The following is a 27,531-nucleotide window of genomic DNA, read 5'->3' on the forward strand; positions in this document are numbered from 1 at the left end:
AGTCACAGTTATATTTATATCAATGGATAGGAAATGAAATATTCTACCTCTCTGTGTAATTTTATAGCCGTACACAGATCCAGGACCACGCGAGCGCAAAATGTGTGCCTGACAAAAAACTCGGCATCCAGTTTGTTAATCTGAAAAAGTGCACTCGGTAAAAAGCACTGCTTCCAACAATTTTAAACACATACTGGCTGATGAACAGTTATCACCAACACCTGGCTGCAGTGCTTCTTGTTTTTGTGTAATCTTTCACACATTGAGACATCACTGAACATACAGGCTACAAAAGTTAACTTCACTGTAAGTAGTTTACACTGTGAGAAATATGAATACCCTCGAACAACAAGATACAAATTATTCTTGGGATGTCACAGAACCATTTGTGTGTTAAGGTGAAAAGCAAAAGGTGTTGCTGCATAAAAAATCATATTTGAAACTGAGTACCTATTTGAAAACACATTTCCATAGAAATCAGTTATTTTGTTGGAATGAATTGTGAATTTAAATGTGAATGTGAATTTGTGCATTTTTTCTGATTTCTGTTTGCATGCATTTTTGTCCAAAGTGATAATTGTAAATGATACTGAAACAGTCTCAAAATTGGACGTTTCTACAGTGTGGTTTCCTTTCATAAAGACGTACATAATTACATTTTGATATCATCTAGTCATTCCTGAATGTTAATTTCTGCTGCTGATCAGCATGGATGTCTAAAAGGTTGAAATGTTAATAAAATGCAGTTCATCACAACCAACCAATCAATTTCAGATTTCGGTGTAATGAAAGGAACACATCAAAGTTTGAAGCCAAGCAATTGCTCCCTGTCATATGTCTCTCTGACATAGTGACATCCAGATATCTTCAACTGCAGGTGGTAAGTACATTCTATGTTCAATGCAAATAATTCTATAGAGTAAATATGTTTATACGTTCCTTCCATTCCCCCAACCCTAAACTTAAATCTAAACCTAACCCTAACCCTAACTTAAATTTTGGACATTAGGTCATGAGTTCTATAGTAATTGTTGTGCTATGTTTCTTTGATAATTTTACTTTTTAGTATATATAAAGTTATAAATATTCCCTTCAGGGAACATAAACAAACATCAAGGGGTGTATCAAACCATGGGCCCTGAGAGACCAGTGAACAACTTATTTATCTTACCAAACACCTCAGTCAGTGAGTGTTAAGTCTGAACTGTTTGAAGCTTGGGTATTGGATCGTACACTTCCGTCAACCTGTGTGAATCAAATGATTTGAATCCTGCATCTTACTGATTTTCCAGCCGGTATTGTCTTATTATAATCACCACGGTGTAATTCTCCTTCTTAACATTCAATTGGACTATATTTTGAAGTTTTGTCCAAATTTCTTTATTGGAATGCGAGTCTAAACTCTTTCGTAGCCATAGCTAGATTTTGCAGACGAAACAAGAAAAACAGTTTTAGAGTTATCTCCCTTCTATCTGTTTGCATTTGCAAAACATCAGTAATTTCCTCGCATCATGCCTAATTCAGTGTTTTTCAAGATAAAGAAGTACTACCACGAAGTACTGAATGAGTTGGCAGCAGGGTATATTGCAACGTACCCCGCTTGTTGTAAGCGGTGTACATTGAAAGTAACAGAAGAGCGCTTAGCCAATCAGAAAACAACATTTATGTGTGAGGTAAGATAAAGATTATTGCATGCAGGCACTCAAGAATGAACTTGACTTCACGGTTCAAAACCCAGTTGAAGATTGAGGAGTATCACTGTTTAACTATATACAGGATAAAACTGAAATTTGTATGATTTTACTCTATGCATCATGACATGCCTTGAAGCGATGTAGTGTCAAAAGTCAGTTCACAAATTCAGCATTGCGTGCATGTTGATGCAGGTTTGACTCTAAGTGAATGAAGAAAGCTTGGGTATGATATGCCATGGCTGAACCAACACTTGTTCCATTTCAGCTTTGTTAGTGGCTGATGCTGGAAATCTTTCACAACACAAACAACATGTGGATGGGCATTATGTTCCTGAAATTTGAAGTCTCTGTCCTTGAATGAACATCTGCACATGAGGCTCAATAATATCATCCCTGTATCACAGTCAGATTGCCAGTGACAGTAACAAGTTGTGTTGCACCATGAGATGTGATGCTGCCACACTTACGTGACCAAACTAGCGATGTGGAACAATGTATGCATTATACCTTTGCCCTGCCATCTGAGGTGTCGAGGAGAAAATGTGATTCATGAGTGAATGAAACACCATCCCAATCCTGTCTCAGGTGCTGTAGATGCCCTCTGCACTAGGCAAGATGTTCCTGTCAGTCATGCTGGAACAAACTTTGACGTATTGCAGGTCGTCAGGGCCGGATATTGTGCTGCCAGATCATAACCATACATTCTTGGAGCTGACTGGACACTAACCAGAAATGGTCTGAGTGTTCAAACTGGCAGTTTAGAATTGATTCCTTGAGTGGATCAATTGCCAATCTGAGGCAAATCTATATTGTTGCCATAATGTTGAAAGTGTCTTCACTGAGATGAGATTGTGTTTTGATGGACACCAAAATCTCTGGTCACTTCATCTAGGGCCATTCCAGTCTCCAGCATACCCAGCATAATATTTCCTGTAAGCCGTGACATAACATACACACAGCTACGTTGAAATTAACATGTTTTACACAAAATTCAAAGGTTAAAGAATAATCAGTTCTTCAACATCTGATGTCAGAAGGCATGCTTGAAACTAAAGAGGGGAAGCCCATTGTGCACTAAGTGCACATGCCATGCGCGATATGTGACATTATATTCTGTACATATAACTTTACAAATAACTTTTGTTTTCTGCAATTTTAGTACATGCACAGTGACTTTTTTCCGTGTAGATAGGATAGAAGATTGTATATATCCACTGAAGACACTTTCCAACCTAGGAAGGAAGGATCTCAGAAACCATAGATAAAAAATATGGCATCCTTAAACTTCCAGGCAGGTCTGAAGGAGGAGTAACTAACAAGCTGCATGATGAAACATGCGGAAGGATGCTGTATATGGGAGGATTGACAAATTATGCTTGAGGATCAGTAGCAGTGACCATTCTCTTCAGGATTCAATGACCATCTCACACCAACCATTCTCAACAGAGCTGACAGAATAGGAACCAGAGGATCCCATTCAGGGTTTTAGGATAATAAAAGTGGTCAGATGCATGCATAAGTACTTGACAGACATAAGAAATCACTATAAGTGGGTATTGGTGAACAGTTACCGTGCCTTTTATTATTATGCTAGACATTTTTATAGTCGTCATATCCACTTCGCCAGTTCAACTGCTGAAGGGTGCTTTATTTGTTCCCCGATCATTGGATGTCCTTCACAGTAGCACATCATATTTTCAGTCTCAACTCCCTGCACATCATACAAATCTTGCAGCCTACTAGGCACACTGAGTTAATGTGTTCTGTCCCATCCTTATAAGCAGTCACAGTCACAGTACTTTCTCCATGGTTACTGCACATTTCTCTTTTACTTTTAGGTCGTCTCTTTAATCTTTTTGCTAGAAGAAGGCTCAAGTCTTCAGTATGTAGCTTGTAGTCACAGTCTTTGGTTTCTTATTAACTTCTGTGCATAGCAAAATCATCATCATCCAAGTGATCACAAACAGAACATCAGTTACAACTAATAACACTTGCACACTTAATAAATATTAAAGTTGTATCCAAGCCCCTAGAAGTCATTGTAAAGAATAAGATTTCCATTTGATAGGACATGTTCACCCTAATGCAACATGAAATACAATGAAGGCATATGGTTGATTGGGGCAAGAAAAGTCAACCTTCTGGCATTAGTGAGTGGAGGATGAGCTCTATCTTAATTTCCCACATGGCAAGTAAGACAGGTTGAAAGACATTAAGTTATTAATGTCTCTTACGTATATACATGCATAAAATTTAATTCACTGGGGCTATGCTAATTGAAATAGGCAGTGGCAAGAACAAAGTATTGATATGTCACAGCATATCACCGATTTGACACAGAGACGACTAATATCAATATCAGCTGGTAGCGGGACAGTGTGGTAGCCTAGTGGTTAATGTGTTTGCTTCTTACGCTGAAGACCTGGGTTCGATTCGCCACATGGGTACAGTGTATGAAGCCCATTTCTGGAGTCCCCTGCCGTGATATTGCTGGAATATTGCTAATAGTGGTGTAAACCTATATTCATTCATTCATTCATTCATTCATTCATTCATTCATTCATCTGGTAGCCCATTGCTCTTTGCAGGCATTAACATTGAATGATTAGGATGTGTCATATCGTCTATGATGGTGAAATCTGGTCTGTTAGTACCAGTACGTGGTTGTCTGTGCACATCAAGAATATCAACCCAGAATTGCCCACTGACATGGTGCCTCCTGTAGGACATGGAGATCAGTATTTCATACTCTACTGATACCACTCAGTCTCACAGTTGAACCACCACCATAGCAAATGCTTGTTATGTTGAGATTCCACACTCAGTTTCAAAGGTCAGTAAAGCTTTTACAGTATCTTGATCAATGAAAATGAGTGAAAATCAACTTCTTTCCATTCTTCAAAAACAGTCTGAAACCATAAGTAGATGATGTGCCATTCTTCAAGAAATGTGAAAAAGTAATGAAGACATTAAAAACAACTCCTTTATTTTTTCAGTGAAAATTTGAACATCCAGAAGTTAATGATGGAAGGAGATATGCAACAACAGAGTCCTAGCTTTGTCACTGAAACATGTGTTATGATAATTCATGAGAGAAAGTTGAGGGAAATAGGTGATCTCAAGAGACAAGCTGTTACTGACACTGAGGAAACAGATGATATCCAGATAGAATCTGCTGCTGACACTCAGGAAACAGATGGTATCCAGAAAGAATCTGTTACAGACACACTGGAAACAGATGATACCCAGAAAGAATCTGTTACAGACACACTTGAAACAGATGATATCCAGAAAGAATATGTTACAGACACACAGGAAACACATGTTGTCAAGCAAGAGTCCGCTATTGACACACAGGAAACACATGTTGTCAAGCAACAGTCCGCTATTGACACACAGGAAACAGGTGATCTTGAGAAGCAAGAAGGGGGCCTGGGTCCATCCAAGCTGTTTCTGTGTGGTTATGGTGGTAAAGAATACCTGCGGAAACACAGGATTCACTGTGGAATAAAATCTTATCAGTGCGTTGAATGTGAGAAAACATTTACACAATCAAGTAGTCTACAGAGACACATGAAGATTCACCCTGGAATTAAGCCCCTCGAATGTGTTGAATGTGGGAAAACATTTACACTATCAATTTCTCTGCAGAGACACATAAACCTTCACCGTGGAATCAAGCCTTTTAAGTGTGTTAAATGTGAGAAAACATTTACATTACCTAGTAGTCTGCAGGCACACATGAGGATTCACCGTGGAATCAAGTCTCTTAAGTGTGTTGAATGTGGGAAAACATTTACACTAACAAGTAGTCTGCAAAGAAGCACTTGCAGCCGTGGGTTTGACATTTTTTATGTCCTGAGCAATTACAGTGAATAAAACCCTGTCCACCTGAGGTAGACTCCATGTTCACGGCTTGTCACAAGCTGATGGTCTTCGTTTGGTCGACATCTTGCTCTGTCAGCAGAGTTTGAGGACAGACATCGTACTGATTACGCGAATATTTTTCCTTGAGAATCCCACCTTTCACGCAGATGGTGTACAAGTCGTTTTCATTCCTGTCCAACACAATCCCGAGAATATCCCTTGGGTCTCCTCTTCCCCTGTCGACAAGAGGAATAGGCACAGCGACGTTGTCACCCACTTTTCCGGCAACCATTTCCACACGGCTTCTCTTCACCATCCTCTCGGCCTGCTTCAGCTGCGACGTTTGTGCCATATTCCGCTCGGAGTGAATGTTGACGTGTTGCTGATCAAGGTCTCAGGTTCTCCTTCTGATTTCTTGGATAGTTTCGGTCGTTTCTCCCTTACCCTGGTTTGGACTTTCCTCGCTGGACTCGTAATGACTCGGGCCTGTGTCTGGTAGGGTACCTTCAAGTTGCAGCCCTTGGTCTTGGAGGTGTGGTGTTGTTGCTGTTTGGTGGTCATCGTCATCTTTCGTCTTGGGTCGCTTCCTTTTCTTCTGACATTCTTCACAAAACGACTTGAACAATTCAAGCGCATCTCACATGATGTTCGCATACTTTTTGTTGATTTCTTTGGTCATCCTGTCATGGCCACCATGCCCGGTGGCCAGATGTACTCACTTGATCACTTTAAAAGTATTTTCTATGGAGACGTAGTAAACTGGAGACGCCTCTGGGTCCTGGCGCCGCTTGATCAGCTTCTCGACGTCTCCACGCTGCATTATCTCATACCTGAAGATGTTAACGTCCCTCTTAATATCAGCGAATGATTTGCGACTAATTTCGCCATCCAGTAAAAGACTCGATCACGTTCAGGCAGGGTTATTAATCTATCGAAGTTCAAAACAATTGCAACAGTAAGATGTAAATAGAAAACCGAACATATATCAATGAATGAACTTACTTCGATAATAGGAAGTATTCATGCCTTGTTTTCTTTCCGGTTAGTGTCGACGCAAGTCTCAGTTCGTCCAACGTAGTAGTGTAAAGCTCTCTCGGAATCAAGACCTTTGGGTTGTTCTGGTACTTTGCGAGCAATTCGGTTCGGAATTTTACTTCGATATCCATGTTCTTTGCTACAGATGCTGAGCGTCAGTGATTTGGGAAGTGACCGAGTTTTTATTTTATTACCCCTCTTTGAGTCGAGCTGTCATTGAGTCGAACTCTTTGAGTCGAGCTGTCACGGTAGTTTGCGAGATTACATGGATTGCCTGAAGCTTTAGGCAATCTGTGTAATCAACTAACACAAAACTCAGTCATTTCACGTAATGACTAAGTGAATTCAGTCATTTCATGAAATGCCTAAACGCGTCCGGCATTACGCGAAATGCCTAAATGGTTTAGGCATTACATGAAATGACTGATTTCACAGATTGACTGTAACTTATACACATTATCAGTTTGGTGTGATAGTTACCATCAAGGAACCCATCATAATCTATATGTTTATCAGTCAACATGTTCAAAAACCACAAAAAGAAACTGTACATTGTTTAAATGCTTTCCAAATTTGAAAAGATAGCAACTTTGAAAAGACAACAGGAAGGAAAAGTTTCCATTCTTCCAACTGTGAAAGGTGGACATTGAGCTGAGAAGAAGTTGACAGAAGAGCATGTTCAATGTCCATCACATTAGCATTGGGAGTTGAAATGCAGGGCAGGGATCAAACTCAGTGCCACAAATTCAGTATGCTAACCTTGAGCAGTGAGAACAAAAGTGCCTCCCAACTGTCAAAAATGTGCATAGAAGGCTTATGAATTGTCCAGGCATATTTCTCTTCAGCTGTGCTGCCGAATCACAAGTGCTATTTATTAGTTTGGTTCAAGCATAGATATGTTCCATTTCATCCAATACATGCTAGAAAATTGAGGGATCTGGTGAATTCCTACTCCATTTTATCACAGAAAGATTCTTCTCCCTGGCACAGACTTGTGCATAACTCTTCCTGAGAGGTCTGCAGACATGTTGGCATCTGTCACTATAGGAAATCTGGTCTTGTCTGAAAAAACTACAGTCCATCACAACTGAGACTGAAGAACATGTTTAGGAATAACCTTTGATGGTGTTGTTGATGACACATGATATCTTCTGATAAGTTAGAATTACTTAACAAGGCAGCAGATGCAAAAGTATTATTAATAATGATAGTATTATGCCTGTGGGTTTTACTCTAAGGTCCATCCATAGTACGACTTTGAACATGTCCAGACCGTCATAGAAATTGATGCTTTCAAACTTCTTTGGAATAAGCCCATCTACAGGCTCAGAAGAATTCCAGCCAACAAACCTGATCTTGACTTTTTTGATAAAGCCAAAGAGTTTGTTTATGTTATTGAATTTTCATTTCCATTTCCATTTTGACAGCAACATGATTGGCAAGATTCAGGAAAAGCATGATAAATATGCCGACCTCACCTTTGAAGTGTCTTGTTTGCATCCCAAGTACAATGTGGTCATTGTTCTTGGTGCCCGTGGTTTGGTACCTCCTGGCGCAGATCATAAGCGTGCCTGGGTTCTCCATTGGTAGCACAGCCCTTCTGACAATCTGGGTAATGCAGTCTAGGTAACATAGACTGGCCCCCTGGTTAATTGTGAGATACAGGGTACAGTCCATTCGAAAAATGGCAGAACAAGTAATGTGGTCACTTTATATATGCAGGACACAAAGGCTGGATGCCATATACATATGTGAAACTCAAATGGAAGTTTTAGCACATAAATTTATTACAAGATTACACACTTTGAGCATGGATGATCTTGGCATTATGTATTCTGTTGTTACCATCTTGAGAATAACTCTCCTTCATACGTTTGGTGAAGGAAGCCAAGGATGACAGTGTTCTAGCATCATTTTTCCTGCTTGAAGAAATCATCACATACACAGCCCACCAATATAACCGTTCTAATAATGTGTGTCAGCCTGCATGTCACATAGAACTAGACAAACACATTTATGCAATAATGTCACCTCATTATTTTTGAAAACTTGATGACAGAAATTCTCAGAATATATCTCATTTTTTTTCCATCTCATTCATAGACTCTGGTGTTTGGTTTCTGGATTACAGTCATTTGAAAATCCATAACTGTCATTCTCAGTACAGTATGAAACCATAAGTAGATCAATGCCAATCTACCATATGTAGATCTAATGGAAACATGTTATAATGTCATGAAGATAAGCAACAACTCCTCTATGTTTTCAGTGACCACTGGAACATCCAGAAGTTAAAGATGGACGTAGAAAGCCAACCACAGACTGCTGGTTCTGTTACTGACACATACTTTATCTTAAACCCTGAGAGGAAACTGAGGGATACAGGTGACCTGATGAAACAATCTGTTCCTGACACATTTGAAACAGATGACCTCAAGGGACAATCTGTAACTGACAGGCTGGAAACATATGATCTTGAGAAACAATCTGCACCTGACAGGCTGGACATAGGTTATCTCAGGAAACAATCTGTTACTGATACACTCGAAAGAGATGATCACAAAAGACAATCTGTTACTGACACTCTACAAACAGATGATGTCGAGGGACAATCTGAAACTGACAGGTTGGACATAGGTTATCTTGGGAAACAATCTTTTACTGATACACTGGAAAGAGATGATCTCAAGAAACAATGTGTAACTGACAGGCTGGACATTGGTTATCTCTGGACACAATCTGTTACTAACACACTGGAAATGAGTGATCCCAAAAAACACCAAGATACTGTAGGCCCATCAAAGCAGTTTCAGTGTGGTGAATGTGGTAAAACATGTACAAAGTCATCAGGCTTGCTGGCACACATGAGAATTCACAGTGGAGTAAAACCTTATCAGTGTGTTGAATGTGGAAAAGCATTTACACAATCAAGCCATATGTACACACACATGAGGATTCACAGTGAAATAAGAGCTTATCAGTGTGTTGAGTGTGGGAAAACATTTGCACAAGCAAGTAGTCTGCAGAGACACGTGAAGATTCACAGTGGTATAAAACCTCATCAGTGTTTTGAATGTGGGAAAACATTTACACGATCAGGTCATCTGCAGACACACATGAGAATTCACAGTGGAATCAAGCCTTATAGGTGTGATGAATGTGGGAAAACATTTGTACGATCAGATAATCTTCAGACACACATGAAGAGTCACCAAGGAATCAAGCCTTTTAAGTGTGGTGAATGTTGGAAAACGTTTTCACAATCAGAAGATCTTCAGAGACACATGAGGATTCACAGTGGGATCAAGCCTTATGAGTGTGATGAATGTGGGAAAACTTTTGCACGATCAGATACTCTGCGGACACACATGAGGATTCATAGTGGAATCAAACCTTATGAGTGTGATGAATGTGGAAAAACATTCGCAAGATCTGATTATCTGCAGAGACACGTGAGGGTTCACAGCTGAATCGATCTGTACAAGTGTAATAAATGTTAGAAAACAGTTACACAGTCAGACGCATGATGATTCATTGTGAAACCAGTCCTTGTGTGTGAAGAATGTGGAAAACATTTGCAAGGTAATCCATGTCTGCAGACACACATGAAGATTTACAGTGCAAACAAGTTGATCATAGCGAGGATCTTGATACCCAGAAAATTGTGTATTCCATTTTCTTGGTGTTATTACATGTGTTGAATTAAGTTCTACAAGTATGGTGAATGTGAAAAAACATTTACACAATCAAGACACATGATGAATGATAGTGAAATAGAGTGTTGTAAGTGTGGTGCGTGTCAAAAAACATTTGCCTGGTCACACAGTCTGCAGACATGGATGAAGATTCACAATGGAGTTGATTGCTTTGTAAAGACTGAAGCCGCATCAATATAAGCGAAGTGTAAAGGTTACAACAGATAAAGGATAAATCATACAACGTAGTATCTCATAATTGTTTTGTGAATGCATGGACTTTTTATGCCTATAGAAGTGTCTATTCCATTTGCTACACATGATAAGGAGCCCTGATGAAACTCCTTGTCTGTAACTAGGTACATATGCATACTGGTGTGCGTGTGTGCGTGCGTGCGTGCGTGCGTGCGTGCGTGCGTGCGTGCGTGCCAAACACAAAGAAGACACTCGAGTGGAAGATCACACGATTACACACTGTAAAGGTAGATCATCGTGGCATAATGAATTCTGTGGCAATGAATCCTTCGTGAGAATGACTCCGCTCATACTTTTAATGCAGGAAGCCATGGAAGATTTTGTTCTTGGCAACATTTTCCTGCTTCGTCGTCACAGACACCGCATCAACATTACCATATTTAGTGTCAGTCTGCCTTTTCGACAATCGTACACATATTACATAGAACTAGACCAACACCTTAAAATATTTCTCTGATAAAATCTCCATTCTACCGTTGTTACAAACTGGGATTTGCTGCTTAATGGAACGCAATGAATACTACTTTGGAATCTTCTGCCTTTCGTGTGGCATTAGACAGACTAAAGACGCACAGACCTTCCAACACAAGACATTTCTCTTCCGAGATGAATATCCACAGATCATCCAGTTGAACTGTAGCCGCACCGTTGAGCACCAGATACGACGGAAACCAGGCGCTATATTCTATTCTGTTCTTTGCCTGTTGGTCGGTCGGTCTCTCTATCTCTGATTTGATGTATGTGAACAGTTCGTCATAGTTGTATAATGATAGGGTCTACCGCGTTGGCGCTGGTATGTCCATATTATATTCATATGAAAATGTATGTCATCATTTTTCAACTTCAATAGGTTAAAGCGTTTGCCTGTTACGCCAAAGACCCTATTCAGTTCCCCACATGGGTGCAGTGTGCGAAGCCTATTTCTGGTGTTTCCCAAAGTGGGATTGCTGAAGAATTGCTCATAGAGAAAATCTGCATAAAACCAGTATTCACTCACTCACTCACACTCAAGAGTCACCTGAAGCAGATAACACAATAGTCTGACTTTCTTACACAAGCGCTATACAATGTTTACATGCCAGTTCGTTACACTAATTAGCACAACAGCGATAATTTGTGCTGGTGAAAAGTACTGTTTATCACTTGAGGTTTGAATGTTTGCGCTACTTTCGGGATGCGAGAATGGCACCCAAGTTTTACAGAATTGTGAAGTTAAATGCCCTTACACCGGGTTAAACAATGAAATTCGGAATAAAAGTAAATAAATACGTCAAACGTGGAAAATAGCTGAAATATGTAAATAGTCAAGGGAATGGGTGAACCAAATATCAGAAAAATAGACTCTTTCCTTTGTTCGAAGCGAAGAAATGGGGGACAGTCCATTCTAAAATAGCTATATTAGCGCTCCTAACTGACCCCACCACAGTGGGAACGTGGGATCATGTTTTCATCAGCTTGAGTAGGTACTTATTTTTCGATATCTCATGCGCTTTTGTTACCATTCCTTCAAAGTTGGTCACTGCCTACATTGGGGTATTACGAAGACACCAGTCGATATTGGTGTCCTTCACCTTATCTTCAAGTTCTTTAAGACACTTTATGTAAACGTTGTATCTCATAAGGCGTTGCACTCAATTTTAGACTCCCTGTTAAAGAATATATTTCCATTTCTTACAAATGTATATTACAAATTAACATTAAGCCTAATGGCGTATTGTAGGGTAATGGGGCATGAGGTTCCCGGGTAGAAAATTTGGACTCGTCCCAGTCCTACGACATACTGAGATTGACAGTGGTGATGTGCTTCAGTATCTAAAGGTTCACATTGTCACATACCAAAGTAACCACAACAGAAGAATAGTTTGTTTTGCAAAACTTTATTCCTCCCCTTAAGATATAAGTAACCCCAATACCTATACTAAACTAATTCTACAGGTGCAAATACAACTAACTAATCTAATTACCTAACCTAGCTACATATACAGTTCTGTCTACCACTTAAATTGCTAAAGTTCTAATAATACTACTACTACTACTAACTACACTAAAATCCTAATACCCTCACTAATATAGATAATGATTACATATAATCCCAATCAGAAACTAAACAATTGAACTAAATAACAATAAAGGAATTAGCCACTCAGAGAGAACACTTTCTCTTTACAATGTAATCAGAATGTCAGTGCACTGTGGTTCCACTTGGTGACGTCATGGTATTTGTGTGGTATCCCTCACACCCAGGCGATGGTTTCCCTCACGGAGTTTAAGGGGCCTGTGTAATGGTTGATGGCTGTGCCATCCACATCTCACATTACTAGGAGATACATGCTCCTTGTACAACAGGGAAGACTCTTGTCTGTCTCCTTACAGGCGGAGATAATACCCCTCTCCTTACTTTAAGGATAACCGGCCAGTTCCGGGACACTACAATACAATATAAGTAACTACAGTTACTCAGTAAGACATGTGTCAATGTCTTATACTTTATGCATGTACTTTACTCCGATTTACATATTTGAAAGTGGAACAGGTTTTTGTGGAACGATAACATTCAAATTTTGAATGGCTTTGTGGCTATATAGTGTTACAATATGCACATATATCTAGAAATACTACATCAGTAAAACAATTTCTTGCTACATCTACTCAATCAATAAATACAAAAGTAATAATGATAATAAAAACTTACGCCAGCCAGCGTGAGATGCAATCCCATACAAAAGTTGAACCCATACAGGTGAACACAGTGGTGATTCTGGCTGACTGTGCAGATTACTACCCTTCCTCACTATTTATATTGACCTCCCATACCCAAGCTACTCAACACCTCTCTATTGTTTACAAATTAACACCCCAGCTCTCTGGCCATACCTGGTCACGCTTCCCTGAACATAACCCTGTTCCCATAGTATTACCGAACATAATCTAACAACAACTCCCAACAATATATAACACACTCTAACAATACCATACTACATCTATTTACAGTACCATAAACTAATTATATAAACGAAATCATCTGTGATCTTGACATCACTCCCCTCTTCAAGTAATTGTACACAAGTACAATTATATATTACACTCAAGATCACATTTAAGTTTGTTTTAATGCATAAATATCATAAAACACAATTGTCTAAATGTACAATAGCACAGTAATACATAAGAAATAACTGCTGACAAATAATCTGGATATGCAGAGAGTACATTATTTACACACTGCCATACACATAGTATGACTAGGGTGAACACCGGCTCAAGAGATCAGCCCCAACATTCTCACTTCCTTTGATTGCACGAATTAGAAATCTGTAGGGTTGCAAAGTCAGGGCCCACCTCATCACTCGTCCATTGGTCATTTTTGCCTTGGTCATCCATATTAAGGGCTGATGGTCAGTCTCCAAAATAAATTCTCTCCCATACAGATATCTTTCTAACTTCTGTATTGCCCACACAATAGCCAAACACTCTTTTTCTATTGTAGAATACGCTCTCTCACGATCTACTAACTTCCGACTCACAAACAATATTGGAAATCGCTCACCTTCCTGTTCTTGTAGCAGTACAGCTCCGATTCCAACGTCAGAAGCGTCTGTTCTTACCAAGAATGGTTTCTTCAAGTCGGGTAGTTTCAAGATAGGAAAACTTGACATATGGGTTCTTAACGTAGTGAAAGCTAATTCCTGGCTTTCTGTCCATATTACCTTGTTTGGCTTTCCTTTCTTTGTGAGATCAGTTAGCGGAACTGCTATGGCTGCATAGTTTGGGATAAATTTCCGGTAGTACCCGGTCAGTCCCAACAACGCTATAGGCTCATTACATGTCAGCTTGATCTTATATTCCATACAATCTACCTTCCCTGGTAAATCACTCAGTACATCTTTGAATTCACTTATGAGCTCCTTCACCTCATTTTGTTGCTCCTCTGTCAAATCTTCAGAAATGTCTACATCCTGATACGTTTCCTTAGAAACTAAAGAAGGTGAAGCTATGTCTAACATACTCACCTCTTCAGCCTTGACATCCACCAGACCAGCACTGACATGCACAAGTTGAGCTATGCTGACGTCACATACAGCTGTGTCCTTGACCTCCTCTCTCTCAATGTACCTTTTCAGTAGATTGGCATGATAGGTTTTAATCTTGTTACCAACCTGTATTCTGTAATTGCCAATGCCAAAGGTATCCAGTATTTCATATGGCCCTTTCCACTGCAGCAACAGTTTGTTTGAATCAGTGGGCAACAGAATTAATACTTTATCACCAACCTTCATTTTTCTTGGCTTGGACTTCACATCAAAGAACTTTTTGTATTTACATGCTTTCTTTTGAAGTTCTTGCTGTGCTACGTGAATAGTCTCCTCAAGACGGTTTTGAAGATCTAGCACATACTCATATGTGGTTCTTACCTCTGGATTTGGTATATCTCTTGTCCAGATTTCCCTCAGAATCTGTACTGGTCCTCTCACAGTGCGTCCATATAAGAGTTCAAATGGGGCAAAACCCAAACTCTCTTGAGGTACCTCTCGGTAAGCAAATAACAAAGCAGGTACATACCTGTCCCAGTCATTTGGTCGTTCTGCACACATCCGTTTCAGCATCGTCTTCAAGGTTCCATTGAACTTCTCCACTAGGCCATTGCACATTGGATGATAAGGGGAAGTAGTAAGCTGATGTATGGACAATAGTCTACTTACCTCCTTCATCACGCCTGACGTGAACTGGGCTCCCATGTCTGTTAATATCTCCTTGGGGATACCAACCCTACTGAATATCTCGAACAGAGCTTCGGCAACATATTCCGTCTCTACTCTGGGTAAAGCTACTGCTTCTGGGTATCGTGTTGCATAATCAACCACCGTCAGTATATACCTATTACCCTTGTCTGTGACAGGATACAATGGACCAATCAAATCAACAGCTACCCTCTCAAATGGCACTTCAATTAATGGCATTTGTCCCAGTGGTATTTTCCTTACCTTTCCCTTCGGCATGGTACGTTGACAAATATCACAAGACTGAACATGTCTTCTGACATCACCAATTACTCCTGGCCAATAAAACTGTGAGATTACCCTATCTAGAGTCTTCTTGATTCCAAGATGTCCACCCATCAGTGCTTCATGACATACCTTCATTACCTGTGTGCGCAATCCAACCGGTACTACTGCCTGTACAACTTGTTTACCATTGTCCATTTTATTGGAAGTATGCTTCCTATACAGCATATCATTCTCCACAAAGTAAGAGGAAGTACTATGTCGGGTCTCCCTAATCTTACCTTCTTCCACTAATTTTCTTATTTTGTTCAGACTTGAATCCTGATGTTGTAGGGATACGAACTCACCTCGACTCAGTGTCAACCCAACAGGTTCCAATGTCTTCAAGGGTTCCATGCCTACTTGGCGTACTCTTCTCTGGCTCCTTGTCTCTACAGCACCTACTGTTTTAATGTCCTGCTTATCCCACATCAAGTCTGGATCTCCTGGCTCTCTAACTCCGGGAATATTGCCTAATATTAAGTCACAGATTGGTGTGTCCATACATGCTGCTCTCACCATACCCGTGTAAAAGGGCGTATTTACAGTAATCCATGCTACCGGAAGTGTCAAGATCCTGCTATCTGCTAATTTACAAGATTGTGTTTCTGAAGTCAAACATGCATCTTTTACCATTGACCTCCTCACTATTACACCGTTACATCCCGTGTCTCTAAGCACATCTACTGGAGTGTCGTTTACCTTTCCCTGATAAAATGGCATGCGGTGATCTTTGGTAAGCACACTCCCTGAGGCTACATCTGCTTTAGTAACCTCCTCTGAAGTTGCTGCATCACCATCTAGAACTTCATGTATGCAGGGCTCTACTTTTGTGTTATCTGGATGTATTAGAGACATGTTTGTGTTGTCTTCACTCACCTGGATACTTGCCACTTTAAACTTGGGTTTCTTGCACTGTGCTGCCAAATGCCCAGTTTGATTGCAGTTGTAACATGTCCTTTCCTTAATAGGAACAAATTGTTTGGAACAAGTACCATGTTTACCTGATGCGCTACCCTCGACTATTTTCCCTTTGGAAACCTGCTTGTCAGTTTGACCTGGAATAACTGGTCTATTGTATCTTCCATGACTCGTACCTCTAGCTTCTATAAATTGCCCTGCTAGTCTAGCCATTTCCATCGCGTCTTTTGGCTTTCTCTCTCTCAAGAATATACCCAGATCCCTTCCAGTCACATTCAAAATCTGTTCACGCAGCAGCAAATCTCTCACACCTTCGAACGTCTTTTGTGTACCACTTAGTTCAATCCATCTGTTGAAATAGTTCTCAATTCTAACTACAAATTGTGTGAAAATCTCACCTGTTTCAGTTTTAGCAGTCCTAAATTTCTGATGGAATCCATCCTCAGTCATTTCATAGCGTTTAAGTAATGCAGTTTTAACTGCATTGTAATTTTCAGCCTCAAAGGCATTTAACCGGGAGTATACTTCTAAAGCCTTACCTTTCAGCAGAGTACACAGGTAAGCTGCCCAATGGGACGGGTCCCAGCCTTGCGCTGTAGCTACACGTTCAAACCTTTGCAGATATGCATCAATATTGTCATTGTGGTCGTCAAATGGAGGCATTTTAGGCATCTTGGGAATGGCTGCCGATCTATTCTCTCCTACCTGCCCTTCTTGGTTTCCTGCCGCACTCTTTTCTAACTTGGCTAGTTCTATTCTTTCATTTGACTGTATTTTACACTTTTCTTTCTCCAATTCTAATCGTTCTCTCTCTCGTTCCCATTCTAACCTTTCTTTCTCCTTTCTTTCCTCCAGTTCTAACTTTTTAATCTCCCGCTCCCTAGCTCTTTCCTCCCGTTCGAGCCTGTCCTTTTCTTTCTCATTCTCCAACTCCATTTGCTCTTTCACAAACACTCTCAAATCATCTTTCTCATACCCTAAACTCTGACCCAGTTTGATAAGTTTGTCAATGTCCATAATTGTCTGTATGAGGGCAAAGCAGGGTACACAAAAAGTCAAACTGTCTGGAATAAATAGGGATCCTACCAAGAATAAAACCGGAGGTGATTTCCCATATATCCCAATGTTCAAAATGTTCACGACGAACCAATGGCCTTAACTGACCAATAACCACAATACACCCTCCACCCTTGAATTCCAAATCATACACTCAAGGACGCAGAAGTGGTGCCGTATGTTCTAACCCTTCTTTATGGACACAAAGATTCTGCAGCGATATACAATCAACAACGCTACATCAAATGCGCTACAGAACACAACTAGGGTTCCCTTTGATAGTGACAAATAATCTAATTATCCCACCGCTGCCACCAAAATGTCACATACCAAAGTAACCACAACAGAAGAATAGTTTGTTTTGCAAAACTTTATTCCTCCCCTTAAGATATAAGTAACCCCAATACCTATACTAAACTAATTCTACAGGTGCAAATACAACTAACTAATCTAATTACCTAACCTAGCTACATATACAGTTCTGTCTACCACTTAAATTGCTAAAGTTCTAATAATACTACTACTACTACTAACTACACTAAAATCCTAATACCCTCACTAATATAGATAATGATTACATATAATCCCAATCAGAAACTAAACAATTGAACTAAATAACAATAAAGGAATTAGCCACTCAGAGAGAACACTTTCTCTTTACAATGTAATCAGAATGTCAGTGCACTGTGGTTCCACTTGGTGACGTCATGGTATTTGTGTGGTATCCCTCACACCCAGGCGATGGTTTCCCTCACGGAGTTTAAGGGGCCTGTGTAATGGTTGATGGCTGTGCCATCCACATCTCACATTACTAGGAGATACATGCTCCTTGTACAACAGGGAAGACTCTTGTCTGTCTCCTTACAGGCGGAGATAATACCCCTCTCCTTACTTTAAGGATAACCGGCCAGTTCCGGGACACTACAATACAATATAAGTAACTACAGTTACTCAGTAAGACATGTGTCAATGTCTTATACTTTATGCATGTACTTTACTCCGATTTACATATTTGAAAGTGGAACAGGTTTTTGTGGAACGATAACATTCAAATTTTGAATGGCTTTGTGGCTATATAGTGTTACAATATGCACATATATCTAGAAATACTACATCAGTAAAACAATTTCTTGCTACATCTACTCAATCAATAAATACAAAAGTAATAATGATAATAAAAACTTACGCCAGCCAGCGTGAGATGCAATCCCATACAAAAGTTGAACCCATACAGGTGAACACAGTGGTGATTCTGGCTGACTGTGCAGATTACTACCCTTCCTCACTATTTATATTGACCTCCCATACCCAAGCTACTCAACACCTCTCTATTGTTTACAAATTAACACCCCAGCTCTCTGGCCATACCTGGTCACGCTTCCCTGAACATAACCCTGTTCCCATAGTATTACCGAACATAATCTAACAACAACTCCCAACAATATATAACACACTCTAACAATACCATACTACATCTATTTACAGTACCATAAACTAATTATATAAACGAAATCATCTGTGATCTTGACACACATCTACTATAATTCTGAAATGTCTTCACAGTTAGATTCTGAAAAGTGACCTTGTCTGAAAAACTACATCACACCAAAGGTAGTATTCTATGTGACCATAAGATACGGCATAATGCGAAAAATGTGGTCCATGATGGCTGGTGTCCTCCCCTTCGCCTGCTAAAGTCGCCGCAAGAACATCGGGTCATTGGTCGAAATATAGGAGCTAAGTATAGGTTGTGGGATGTTTTCCCACCTGGCGGACAATATCGGAAATTAATTGAAATTAATTGAGTGTAAAACAGGTTTCTTTCAGCACATTGATCGTTCCGGTATCGTGACACATCTTTATCCCAACTCTTTCTGAAAATGGGGGCTCGGACCTGTCTTGTCGTGGACCGAGAACTAGCGTCGTAAAGCTACCGGTAGAAATTCCTCAGGAAAATGACGACCCTGACCTCTCAAAGTAGTCCGGCGGGAAGCACAAACGCTCTATGACAGTCAAACCTGTCCATATTTTAGTGCAGCGCGCTAAGCTGAGATGTCCTACATAAAGTCATCATCATTCGAGCGCAAGTCAGCTGTTTATGTATATCCGAAAGGCAGACTTCGGAACTGATGGTTAGTAAGTGATCTTGGCATCACAAATACTTTTGGGTTTTTTCCGTCACGAGAATAACTCTCTTTCATACTCTAAAATAGGAGACTAATGAGCGAAATCTTCCTTTACAATGTATGCTTTTCTGCTTCAAGACATGTAAGTCGTTATCACATTGGCTGCCCAGCATGTCAGTTTGCAGGGGTTCCCAAATCCCATAGCCCGATGCCCAGGACAAGTCAGTTTTCCTTTCGGGCAATCAAATAATGGATCTTACTTGTCTTTTGGCTATTTGATAATTTCTGCAAACTGCAAACAAACGTGGATTTCATTTCATATCTGCTCAAAATGTAGTTATTAAATTTAATAATGATCATAAGGTAGGCCACTAAACATTAATATCAAATACCATGATGATTTATTCTTTCATAATTACATCATTATGATCATCTCATAAATATCAGGGCAAGTGGAACATTAGCCAGAAAAAGTTACTTACTTAAAGTGGCTTTTCAAAAAAAATTATAAAAAAATATTCTCAATCCCTTGTTTGCTCTTTTCATAAAATCGCATACTTGCTGAACAGAACTTGTTATCAGGTTATCTTATCTTATCTGGAAGCATCATGACTGAGACTTTGTGCCTCATTTCTACCATTGCTAGGTTTTTGGGTTTTGTGGAAATATTGAAACCAAGAATAGTACTAGAAAACTCCCACAGACAATCAGCGATAATGCTAGAGTCTCACACGCTGGATCTGATTTTGTGCATCTGGTTTACATTCACTTTGAAATTAAAAATAATTGTAACGTTTGAACTTAAGTATGAGACCAAATATAAATCTAACCATGAAAAGATCTGGTCATATTCTTGAAAGAAAAGTAACAACTCCTTTACGTTTTCAGTGAACACTTCAACGCCCAGAAAGTAATGATGGATATACACAGGCAATCGGAGATACCTGGTTCTGTTACTGAAACAAGTTCAGTGCTAAACCGCGAGAGAAAACTGATGGACATACACAGGCAATCGGAGATACCTGGTTCTGTTACTGAAACAAGTTCAGTGCTAAACCGCGAGAGAAAACTGATGGACATACACAGGCAATCGGAGATACCTGGTTCTGTTACTGAAACAAGTTCAGTGCTAAACCGCGAGAGAAAACTGATGGACATACACAGGCGATCGGAGATACCTGGTTCTGTTACTGAAACAAGTTCAGTGCTAAACCGCGAGGGAAAACTGATGGACATACACAGGCAATCGGAGATACCTGGTTCTGTTACTGAAACAAGTTCAGTGCTAAACCGCGAGAGAAAACTGATGGACATACACAGGCAATCGGAGATACCTGGTTCTGTTACTGAAACAAGTTCAGTGCTAAACCGCGAGGGAAAACTGATGGACATACACAGGCAATCGGAGATACCTGGTTCTGTTACTGAAACAAGTTCAGTGATAAGTCGCGAGAGAAAACTGGTGGACATACACAGCCAATCAGAGATACCTGGTTCTGTTACTGAAACAAGTTCAGTGATAAGTCGCGAGAGAAAACTGGTGGACATACACAGCCAATCAGAGATACCTGGTTCTGTTACTGAAACAAGTTCAGTGATAAGTCGCGAGAGAAAACTGGTGGACATACACAGCCAATCAGAGATACCTGGTTCTGTTACTGAAACAAGTTCAGTGATAAGTCGCGAGAGAAAACTGGTGGACATACACAGCCAATCAGAGATACCTGGTTCTGTTACTGAAACAAGTTCAGTGATAAGTCGCGAGAGAAAACTGGTGGACATACACAGCCAATCGGAGATACCTGGTTCTGTTACTGAAACAAGTTCAGTGATAAGTCGCGAGAGAAAACTGGTGGACATACACAGCCAATCAGAGATACCTGGTTCTGTTACTGAAACAAGTTCAGTGATAAGTCGCGAGAGAAAACTGGTGGACATACACAGCCAATCGGAGATACCTGGTTCTGCTACTGAAACAAGTTCAGTGATAAGTCGCGAGAGAAAACTGGTGGACATACACAGCCAATCGGAGATACCTGGTTCTGTTACTGAAACAAGTTCAGAGAGAAAACTGAGGGAAACAGGTGGTCTTACGACATTATCTGTTTGTTCCACTTTTGAAACAGGTAATAAGAAAGACAATGATTGTGGACATGTGGCAAAGCAGTTTCAGTGTGGTGAATGTGGTAAAACATTTGCAAAATCAGGTGACCTGCTGAAACACATGAAGATTCACAGTGGAATAAAACCTTATATATGTGTTGAATGTGGGAAAACTTTTACACGATCGGGTAATCTGCGGACACACATGAAGATTCACAGTGGAATAAAACCTCATAATTGTGTTGAATGTGGGAAAACATTTACACAATCAAGTCATCTGCAGAAACACATGAGGATTCACAGTGGAATCAAACCTTATCAATGTGTTGAATGTGAGAAAGCATTTACACAATCAAGTCATCTGCAGAGGCACATGAGGAGTCACAGTGAAATAAAGGCTTATCAGTGTGTTGAATGTTGGAAAACATTTGCACAATCAAGTTATCTGCGGACACACATGAGAATTCACAATGGAATAAAACCTTATCAGTGTGTTGAATGTGAAAAAACATTTACACAGTCAAGTACTTTGCAGAGACATATGAAGATTCACAGTGGAATAAAGCCTTATCAGTGTGTTGATTGTGGGAAAGCATTTGCACGTTCAGGTCATCTTCAGACACACATGAAGATGCACCATGGAATGAAACCATATAAGTGTGGCGAATGTGAGAAAACATTTACACAATCAGATGATCTCCAGAGACACATGAAAGTTCATAGTGGAATTAGGCCTTATGAGTGTGATGAATGTGGGAAAACATTTGCACGATCAGATAATCTGCGGACACATTTAAAGAACCATGGTGGAAGCAAGCCTTATAAATGTGGTGAATGTGGAAAAATATTTACACAATCCGTGTATCTGCAGAGACACATGAGGGTTCACAGTGGAATCAAGCCTTTTAAATGTGATGAATGTGGGAAAACATTTGCACGATCAGATAATCTACGGACACATATGAAGATTCACAATGAAATAGATTACATTGAGAAGACTGAAATGTGAGCAGCGTAATGAGGAGTATCGGGCATCCTTGCGGTCGACTCTTCTTAGGCCATTCTCGATTTCCCGTTTTAGATGCTCTTGAATAAGTTTGCAGCTGTTCGCTGTAGAAAACATTCACAAAATCGATAAAAAGTGATTTGTGTACTGAACCACAAAATAAATGTGGCACCGATAGTGGTTTCTTTAAGCACACTTTAATGCACTTTAACAAACACAAACAAAATCACCTAGAATGGTACCATTATGAAACCCCAAAGTCAGCCTTGTGTGTGACATGTATGGGCACTGATGAAGTAGATGGTTGATGAAAGCCATACTCACTTGGACTCCATACTCCTTGAAATGCCCGAACGATTCTTGCAGCAGTTGTCGGCCTTGGGTAGTGGTCATTCAGTCTACTATGAATCTCGTCCCAGAGGTGTTTTATTGGAATAAGATCAAGACTGAGTACAGGCTGTTGAAGAGTCTGGATGCCATGTTTTTGAGGAAATCCAAAGTTACTCTGGCTGTGTGGACCCGAGCGTTCTCTTGCTGGAAGATTTCTGTAACATTCCAAATGTGGTACGCTGTGGAGCCTTATGACTTCGTCAATGTAGCAAGCAATTGTCACGTCATTCACTCATCCTGGACCGAGATTCTGGAACGGTGCCAACTGTCTGGTTCAGACCGATTGCACCCGACATGATAATGCTTGGTTAAATATTCAGTCCATCTTTAGCAGTCTTCCTGATCGACTGGGCTCCTCTCTAAAAGTTCTCAAAGTTAAATAAAAGTGTGAAACTAAGACACTTAAATTACTCCCACTACTCTGCACTACCATTCATTATCGACCGGCGTTTTATCTTTCCCGGTTTCCATGGAAACAATTTTGACTTAGTGTCAAAAGGGAGAGGTAAACTTCGTTTCCCCAGCACAACTCAAAAACCCATTTGCGCTTTAAGTAATTGCCAGATGATATGTTCAGTCCCATTTGTTGGGACAGGGTGGTTGCTATCTTCTGATGACTCTTGTTTACTGGTTGTAGACATTAGTTTTATAAATGAAAGTATGTTTATACAATAGTAAGTTAATTGATACTCAGAAGGATCATCACCAACACATCTTTTGTGCGATAAGCAGATGATCGCAATTCTAATGCTAGACACATATTAGATGATCCTGCGCACTAAACGCATTTGTGACAAGAAAGGCGGTACAACGAATTGGGCGAGTACACTTGGCTGCTACAGGTAGCTTGCCGATTATGCACGTGCAATACATGCTAACCGTGACATGAAATCAACACCGCATATTCCTTCGAAAGATACGACTGCAATTTCAGGCATAAGATACAGATATTCCACGCTAACCTTTAGTTAAGACGAAGACAAATAGATGATTGGGGCATTGACAAGCATTTTAGATATTCAACAATTTTGTTTAAAAAAAGGCAGGAAAATGTCATTTGCTTCGTGAAATGGATCGGTGGTCCTAAACATATTTGCTCAGTATATTGTGTTGATTCAATTCGTTGGGATTGTACCTGTTCCCAAATCGAGTGTGCTATAACAATTCATGCGTGAAACGCACGGGGAAAATGAACTTCTGGATATTTATCAGACAACCTGTCTCCCTCTTGTTTCAAGTGGATCATTCTGTGGGGCGTTCCCAAGTATGCAAATTGGGGTCATTTGTCAGGTCATGGATAATCTTATATGTGTTTAGCAGTAGTATAAATATATGTCTACTCAATGCAACTCATTAATCCAAATAATCACCAGTTCGACGAGTCCAAGCAAGGTTATGTGTTTCTATCGTAGTCACGTTTTGATGTAGTCATACTGGGGCGTAGTCATAATGGGATAGAACTAATAGTAGATAGCTCGATAACAGAGTGCAAATGGCTCACAAAAGTATTGAAACTTATATCAAGCTGTATTTGAGTGAAATTTATTTTGCCAAGGTAACATATTGGGCTGCTTAAAACCAACGGGAATTCAATAAGAATTGAAAGCTTTTGAAAATGTAACAAGCTAACAAGATAGTACGCCCCTAGAGAGTCATTACACTGAAAATGGTCCTTATAACAAGGGATAAAACCACCTAGGAAGGTGCCATGTCATTTACTAGAAAACTTTGAAGTAAATGTTTCCTTAACATTGTAACTGTGCTTTTGCAAGGTAGACTAACTAGTTCCGAGAAAGCAAAATGCAGGATAAAACATAATGAACGTGCAAACCTTGACCTAATTGTGTGAAATCAAACTTTAGGAACGCGGGATAAACTAGAAATAAAATGCCATGAAGTGGCAAATACTTTCAAATCCTCTGAAAGTCCAAGCATGAAACGCATGTGTCTTCTATTTTAGGAGGAAACGTGGTGTAATAGTTTTCCAACTACTGTATATAAACCGCTAAATAAATTACGAACATCTTAGACAACACTGAAACACTGTCTTGTCCTTGAACTGGACAGATTTCTAGATACTGAAAACTGGAAACAATCATATAACGAGTCATATATTGATGTTTAAAGGTTAATACAGGGCCAGCTGAAATTTGAGTCGATTCAGATCATCAACAGTGTATTTTGATACAGGATACAATGCTTCTTTGACTTGAACCTGATACTCGCACGTCTACTGGCATGGTACTCTGAGTTGTCATTCTGATTTTGATTTTGGTGAAACGTTGGAACCATGTAAGATGGTTTGTTCATGTACTGTTCATTTGTTTGTATCGAATAATTATCTTCTGTATATGCGTCCTGTTTGACAGTTAAATATGTAAATAAAAATTATCTATTTTTTAAATATATTTTTTGGCTCTAACACCAAAGTATGACCCGTGCATTGGTTTGTGGTTTTGTTGTAGGTCTGTGGTGGGAACATTCCATGGCCATGGTGATACCAGTACAACTTCCTTATGGGAAATTCATTTATAATCCTTTTTTTGCTTAAAGGCCACATGCAACGCAAAACACAACTTTGCAGATTCTGATATGGACTTACAGAAACAAATGATCAAAAATGAAAATTCAACTTACAGGAAATTCATTCACTATACTTTGTTTTCGCTCAATGAAGGGTCCAATTTAAGACAGCATGAGCGATCTAATATTTTATCAAACTACCACCAACAGATTTAACACAAATAGGCAGAAAGCAAATGTCTACGTGTGGTACCAGTTCACCCCGGATGAGTAACTCATGTGAGGCCGACAAATAATTCAAAGTGGTTTTCGGAAAATATCTAAATACTATCGGTGTGTTTAATGATAGAGTGTTTCACGCCTTTCAATATCTGCCACCTACATGATATTTATATTGACAGCGTTCATAATTAATATGCAATATGCAATTAAATAGATAGAACACGTATTTGACTTATTTCATTGCAGTGCGTTTAAATTACGGATGTGCTTATGACGACATTGAACCTTGGGGTGTAGCTGATGACCCCTGTCCAGGTCGCCAAACAACAAGCACTAGTCAGGAAAACATTGACAGAGTGCATAGACTTGTGCTGGAAAATCGTCGAATCACACTCCACGAGTTAGATGAGACCACAGGCATTTCGCACGGATCCATCGAGACAATTCTTCATGAACATCTCGTCATGTCTTAGGTGTGCGGGAGATGGGTGCCAAGAATGCTTACAGATGAAATGAAGCAAACAAGGGTCGCCATAAGCAACTCCATGCTAACCAGATACAACAAGAATCCAGAAGATTTTCACTTTAGGCTAGTAACCTGTGAGAGCAAACAAGAATCCATGGAATGGAAACATGTCACTTCTCCCAGGACCAAAAAGTTCAAAGCCTCCATATCAGTGCAGAAGATAATGGCGACAGTTTTCTGGGATAGCAAAGGCGTCATCCACATAGATTACTTACCAAAAGGAAGAACAATGAATGGGGAATATTACGCTAACTTGTTGAGGCAAGTGCGACAGTCAATCAAGGAGAAGCGCCGGGGTAAGATCAGACGTGGTATTCTTCTACATCAAGACAATGCTCCAGTACACACCTCTCGCGTTGCAGCCGCTGCTGTCCAGGAATGCGGGTACGAAATCTTGCCGCATCCCCTCTACTCTCCAGACCTGGCACCAACTGATTACCTGATTACCATCTGTTCCCAAATCTCAAGAAACACTTGCGTGGTCGTAGATTTCAGGATGATAATGAGCTTATTGCTGCTACTGAGGCTTGGAGTGATGACCAAAATGGCGCCTTCTACAGAGATGGCATCAGCGCCTGGCAGAAAGTGTCTTGACTCACAAGGGGACTATGTTGAAAAATGAATGTGGTTCATACCAATATCTTGTGTTTTTCTATGCAAGGCTCAAAACTTATTGACATCCCCTCGTGCTTCTGTATCGGGTGATGAATATACTTACTCCATGAATTTACTTACTCCTTCATGAGGTTTTTACTGTACATGCCATCATTACATACACTGAACGTGACACCCGGTGTCATCACTGATTATCAATGATGCATTCATGTAATTTTCTCTGTATTTTTGGCTTTACCTCAAACGGAATTTGTCTCTGAGAATAGATAAGAGAGCGTGCTCTTTTCCACTAACGTTCTATGATTATGCTGACTGAACATGCACTAGTGCGTAGATATGTTCGCTAGATAACCTCAACATAGACATACTGAACCTGGTTCAGTGGTAAGGTTGCTCTTTGGACGTGGGGCTGAACTGCTCGGCGGTTCATGTTATCTCGGAACAAAAAACCCTTC

At 40.0% G+C, this 27,531-nt stretch overlaps 2 protein-coding genes across 2 annotated transcripts in view; both read left to right on the top strand.

The window, feature by feature from the left end:
- Nucleotides 1-22,803, top strand: part of LOC137273919 (zinc finger protein 845-like) — a 30,039-nt gene extending 7,236 nt beyond the window's left edge. Inside the window, exons 3-4 of the mRNA XM_067806828.1 lie at nt 4,691-5,533; nt 20,580-22,803. Coding sequence (XP_067662929.1) covers nt 4,691-5,533; nt 20,580-22,803 — 3,067 coding nt within the window. The remainder of the gene's footprint in view (nt 1-4,690; nt 5,534-20,579) is intronic.
- On the top strand, nt 794-10,532 carry LOC137294723 (zinc finger protein 660-like). Its single transcript, XM_067825809.1, has 2 exons — nt 794-880; nt 8,866-10,532. Exon 2 carries the CDS (start codon nt 8,894-8,896, stop codon nt 10,064-10,066), a length of 1,173 nt encoding a protein of 390 aa, XP_067681910.1. The 5' UTR covers nt 794-880; nt 8,866-8,893; the 3' UTR covers nt 10,067-10,532.
- Nucleotides 22,804-27,531: the final 4,728 nt, after the last annotated feature.

This window comes from Haliotis asinina, chromosome 1 (genome assembly GCF_037392515.1).
Source record: "Haliotis asinina isolate JCU_RB_2024 chromosome 1, JCU_Hal_asi_v2, whole genome shotgun sequence".
Classification (NCBI taxonomy): Eukaryota; Metazoa; Mollusca; class Gastropoda; order Lepetellida; family Haliotidae; genus Haliotis; species Haliotis asinina.